Here is a 6,000-nt window from a genome sequence, read left to right on the forward strand (position 1 = left end):
AGAAATACAGCAGCTCATGTGCAACACAGTTTGCTGTGAACAAAACCACCCTGGTGCTCTGCTGCTTGTACTGGATCTGAAATGAATAGAATCCAGTTCAAGGACTCTGTCCTGATATTCAAAGTGCTCCATTGAATTGAACCAGGCCACTTGAGAGATTAGCTCTCCCTTTGCAATGTGACCTTCCACCAAACCTATGTTCCATTGGAACTAGGACACTGCCCAGGAGCATAGGGAGGCTCAGAGCACAGGAGCAGAACCTACACTGTGGAACTCACTCCTGCAAGAGAGCAGTTGTTAGTCTTCACCACTTTCAGAACTCAATGCAAAATATAACTTGTTAGCTCAGCTGTCTCTCAGTAGGACCTGCATACACAACCTATTCAAGCCATTTTTGTGAAGGGGAGAGATTATGTTTGTTTCCAGTTAGTTGGACCTGTTGAGATACTACAGTGATGGGGCCATACCTAGATAGTAATTGATAGGTCTGAAAATGTAATTGTAAACAGGGAATCATCGTTGACTGGAGGTGTATGTCTGGTGGGGCCCTTCAGGGATTGGTTCTTGGCCCTATGCTATTTAACATTTTTATTAATGACCTGGAAGAAAATGTAAAATCATGAATGATAGCTTGCAGATGACAAAAAAATGGGGGAGTGGTAAATAATGAAGAGTACAGTTCACAATTAAGGTGATCTGAATCACTTGGCAAGCTACTCACAAGCAAACAATGTGCATTTTAATATGGCTAAGTATATACATCTAGGAACAAAGTATGTAGGCCATACTTACAGGATAGCAGGCTCTATCCTGGGAAGCAGTGACTCTGAAAGAGATTGGGGGAGGAGGGGTTGGATAATCAGCTGAACATGAGCTCCCAGCGTAACACTGGGGCCAAAAGGACTAATGTGATCTTTGGGTCCATAAACAGAGGAATCTCAAGTAGGAGTGGAGAAGTTATTTTATTTCCATATTTGGCACTGGTGTGACCGCTGCTGGAATACTGTGTCCAGTTCTGGTGCCCACAGTACAAGAAAGATGTTGATAAATTGGAGAGGGTTCAGAAAAGAGCCATGAGAATTATTAAAGGATTAGAAAACATAGTGATAGACTAAAGGAGTTCAGTCTAGTTAGCTTACCAAAAGAGAATGTTAGGGGGTAACTTGAATATAGTCTATAGGTATCTACATGTGGAACAAATATTTAATAATGGGCTCTTCAATCTAGCAGTGAGATATAACATATTCCAAAGGCTGGAAGTTGAAGCTAAACAAATTCAGACTGGAAATAAGGTGTACATTTTTAACAGTGAGAGTAATTAACCACTGAAACAATTTACCAAGAGTCGTGGCGGAATCTCCATCACAGAAAATTTTTAAAACAGGATTGAATGTTTTTCTTCATGATATGCTCTAGGAATTATTTTTGATGAAGTTTTAGATGATCACAATGGTCCCTTCTGGCCTTGGAATCTGAAAATCTCTATTATGTCTTCTGACATCTTTCTCATTCCCTTTCCTTCTCTGTTTCTTTATCTCATTTCCATTATTTCTATCCCCTTTCCATCCCTCTGTCTGTCATGTTTTTCTAAGAATGACAGGCCGTAGTTACAAAAGAAATTGGTTGGTGCTGTAATCCTACACGTAAGAGATTTTTCCGCCTATACTCCATGGTGCCAGCTGCAGGGTGAAACTTATCTCTGTGATCTAGTAAGATTCATTTGCAAACTGCAGCAGATCGTGCTACCGTGCAAGGGTGCACCTGCCTTTAGTTTCTACTCCGGCTGCTTGCTTCTCCCTCTTGTGGGAAAAGGCATCCTATCAGCAGCAGAAGAAAAGGAGCTTATTCACCACCTCGGCCACCAAGCAGGCTACTGATTTCTTGTGCCTTGATATGATAGTGCTAAAACAAATTGCTAGTAAATAAAAGTCCCAGTTGTGAGAGTCATCTGGTTTCTCATCTCCATTACCCAGCATATTTCCTAATGTAAGCCTGATGTATTGAAAGGATAGAGAGTAATACCTTCTCTCTGTCATTCAAGCCCTTCGGTTTTTATCTTTGGACTTCTACAAGGAAAAATCAAAGTAATTTCCCTTTGTTTTTGAAACAAAAATTAAAGTTTGCAAAGTTACCTTTGTGGAGAGGCACATAGTCACATTTCTCCTCCCTGTAGAATTCCTACATGGTCAATGCTACTTGTGTGCAATCATTTTCTTCTCTGCCACAGAGATCCATTTATCACGTAGTTCTAAAATATTTCAGCAGGTCTTCGTACCTTCTGCAGACAAACTCCTTTGTTTGCCTTGTGCTATTACATTTTTTCGGTTGTTGTAGTTTGAAGGCAAGGGGCACATATGTCATTAGAAGTTTTAAATTATTGTTCAGATACCTCCAAATTTAAGAAGTAGGTTAATTCAGGTCTTCCTTTGCAACTGCAGGAGGAAGCTTTTGTGTGTGTTGAATGTGGCAGGTCTTGTCATACGGTCACTACTGGTACTAATCATGATGACATGATGATTACAATAGTTTTTCATTTAGTAGCTGGTAAGGTTAACATTTGTCAGAATGAGTGAGTGTTACTTTAGAAAGCCTTATAAGTAAGGTACTTACTTGTACCTCTCTCTGACATTACAGAATATAATATTGCCATAATGACAGGTTTCAGAGGAACAGCCGTGTTAGTCTGTATTCGCAAAAAGAAAAGGAGTACTTGTGGCACCTTAGAGACTAACCAATTTATTTGAGCATGAGCTTTCGTGAGCCACAGCTCACTTCATCAGATGTGTACCGTACACATCTGATGAAGTGAGCTGTGGCTCACGAAAGCTCATGCTCAAATAAATTGGTTAGTCTCTAAGGTGCCACAAGTACTCCTTTTCTTTTTGCGAATATTGCCATAGTTCACTTCATTTAGCTTTATAATGGTTTTAATAAGTAGACTTCAGAAAACATATGATTATATATCTCAGGAAGGTGCCACAAGTACTCCTTTTCTTTTTGCGAATATTGCCATAGTTCACTTCATTTAGCTTTATAATGGTTTTAATAAGTAGACTTCAGAAAACATATGATTATATATCTCAGGAATTTCTGGATTTTCTGTGCCCAATACAATACTTTGTAGAAACTTTTTTAAAATGTAGATTGCAAAGTGATGTGTGAGCCAAGAATATAAAATGAGTGGCCTGACAAATAAGACATCCAATTAGTTAATCTTTACTTTGCATTGTGATCAGCTATTTTTGCAGCACTGAATACTTTTTTAATTTTATACTTGTCATTATATCCAGTAATTTTGGTCATTTATTCAAATAGTAACCCCAAAAACCTGAATGTTAGATTGTACAGCAGAATGAGTTTGGAGAAAACAATTAATTACATGTTTTACTCCACTGCTATTTTATTCTCCCCGCCATCAAAGTACAAAAGTATACATTAAAATCTTCTATCCTATTGAGTAGCATTCTTGGATTTTTCAAATTTAGCTATGAACATGGGTCAACTAGTGTCAAGACTGAAAGAATGCAGACTGCAAATGAGTACAGATGAAGGAGTTATGCAGTACATAATGCTAAAACAGGTGGTTTGGAAGAGGAACAAAATGTTTAATAGCTTAAAAGATTGCTGCTCTGCATCTCCAACTAGTGTATCGTGTTTACCAGGCTAAAGAAATAAATTGCTGTCAACTTAGATCTAAGTTTGTTTTTACAGCCTAAAGAGTCTTTCTTTCAATCTTTAAATCCTTGGTAAGGGATTCCTTTATTGATGTATTAAATTCCTCTAAAGTTTAAACAATCAAAAGACTAATACTATAAATAATGATGTCTTTATACAATTTAAATTCTGTAATTCAGTGTCTTATTTTATTTATCTCTGAGGAATTGGTTGCTATCTGTTGCAAAGAGTGTCTTGTGTGCATTGTCACCAAACAGATTACAGTCTGAGCACTCGAGGGTTTATTGTTCTAAAATACTGTATGTTTTTGTTTACAGGACCGTGAACTTCGACATAATAAAGTACTTGTATGATTTCTTGTGAAAACAAGCCTCCCAGCCATATGGACACCGTGACAATGACTAAAGCAAGCTGTGTTCCTCTATCTACTTAGCTGGCCAGGGAGAGGAGCATTTTGGCTCTCCTGGATTTGTCCAAACAGGTGCTGGCCCAGCATGCAATCAGATGAAAATATTCTGATTGGTCTGGGTGGATCTGAGCAGAGGACTATTTACCGGGGACCCTGGAGTATTTGGAAGCAATGTGTTAATTATAAACAGCAGGGTTTGAGCACAATCTGTTCTACTCTTAATGATGTTATCTTAACACTGAAATTGCCTGAAACCCATTTACTTAAGACTACATTTTGCTCTATGAACTATCCCCTGTGCTTTGAACATGGCAGCAGCCCTTGTTTGTATGCCCAGTCTTTTCACTTCCTCTCTGCAGGAATCTTTGCAATTGCCTGCCAAAGCAGCTTTTCCTAACGCCACCATTTTAAGAGAGTGAAGCAGCAAAATATAATAAACGTAAGTGCATGTTTAAAATCAAGCTGATGTATGCTTATCTGTGGATCATATATAGATTAGATGTTCAACTCACATATATAGGGATTATGATAGGAAAACCCCAAATTTATCAGCACAGAATTTATCTTGAGACCCACTTGTAAATGTTAACCTTAAAACCTCCTTTTTACCATGTTTTTAAAAAATCAAATTTTAAAATGTATGACTGCTAAATCTATCATTTACATGCTAGATGCCAATACTGGCAGGGCTTTTCCACTTACCAGCTTTCAAGGAGCTTTTTATTTAAATATTCCTGTAGTTCTTTTGAGCTCAGCCAGAGTTTCTTGAGTGCAAAATTCTTGTGCAGTTCTCAGTGGAAATATTTTAGCATAGTGTGTTATTGAAGCAAAGCAATCTAGTTTGACATATACTTGTAAGTACACTCTAAAGCCAGGGTATATACTATAGTTTGGTGCAGCATGGGTTCTTCTGCATTAACGTGTATGGAAGATAAAGATTCAGCAAGTAGCATGATGTACCTGTTGCACGCTATTCTTAGCAGAGAAAACACTACTGTCTGAAAGAGGCAAAAAGTTGAACATATGTTATCATACCGTAAAGCCTTTATCACACTTGCTGAGAAACTCCAACACTTAATTTTCAAAACATCCAAGTTTTCAGCTTCAAAAACTTTTTTTTGTTAACCAAAAATCATGTATGATAGGGTAACCGTAGTTTGTAATAAATTCTAAATTTCCTTCACTTTTCAGAATCAGATGCTAGGCTACCCACTAAATGGCATTTTTTTTAATTGCACTAGAAACTTGAGCAAGAATGTGCAGTATAGGATTTTGAGAGTTCCAGCATCTATTCCTGGGAGTCAAAGAAGGGGACACTAGGAAATTTTAGCTGGCTGAACACAAACTGGATCACCTGCTATGTAATACATACCTACAGGAGCACATCACAGCTTTGCAAGCTATGTTGTCATCTAGTCCAATTCCAGATAAGCTTTAAGGTCTACAAAGTCCTCCAATGGCTGGGCCCTGACTCTTCTCCACAATCTACCACATCAGGAACTCTGACATAAGCAAAGCCCAGTCTGAAGCTCTCAATGATGATGGGTAAGGTTTTATTGGTGGCAAATCCAACTTGTGGAATCCCCTTTCACCAGAAATCAGGATGACTACAAATCCTTAGCATGTTCAGAATAAAATGTAAGAAGCATTTAAAAAAAAAAGTTCCTAAAATAGAAGTGTGTCCGAGCCACATTTATGTGATTATTCCTGCTATTTCTAGTCAAAAGCAAACTCCATGTGCACAAGGGATGGTGGAAAGCAAAGTCCTCTAGACTATATACTGCTCTACACAATTTTGCTGGTGCTTCGATACTGTGGTGGATGGGTTTATTGGAGATACATAGACATCGGAAATGTGAATCTGGCCTCCTATAGGGGAGTACAACTAGTTTTCTTGCCATGATGTTCAACATACA

General features: G+C 38.1%; 1 protein-coding gene across 4 annotated transcripts in view; it reads left to right on the forward strand.

Moving 5' to 3' along the window:
- The window catches only part of ORC5 (origin recognition complex subunit 5), a 122,882-nt gene extending 118,337 nt beyond the window's left edge, over positions 1–4,545 (forward strand). For all 4 annotated transcript variants that reach the window (XM_048836406.2, XM_048836407.2, XM_048836409.2 and 1 more), the window contains one exon: positions 3,993–4,545. In XM_048836406.2, the coding sequence (XP_048692363.1) occupies positions 3,993–4,038 (46 nt within the window). In that variant the 3' untranslated portion in view covers positions 4,039–4,545. The remainder of the gene's footprint in view (positions 1–3,992) is intronic.
- Positions 4,546–6,000: the final 1,455 nt, after the last annotated feature.

This window comes from Caretta caretta, chromosome 1 (genome assembly GCF_965140235.1).
Source record: "Caretta caretta isolate rCarCar2 chromosome 1, rCarCar1.hap1, whole genome shotgun sequence".
NCBI classification, from domain to species: domain Eukaryota; kingdom Metazoa; phylum Chordata; order Testudines; family Cheloniidae; genus Caretta; species Caretta caretta.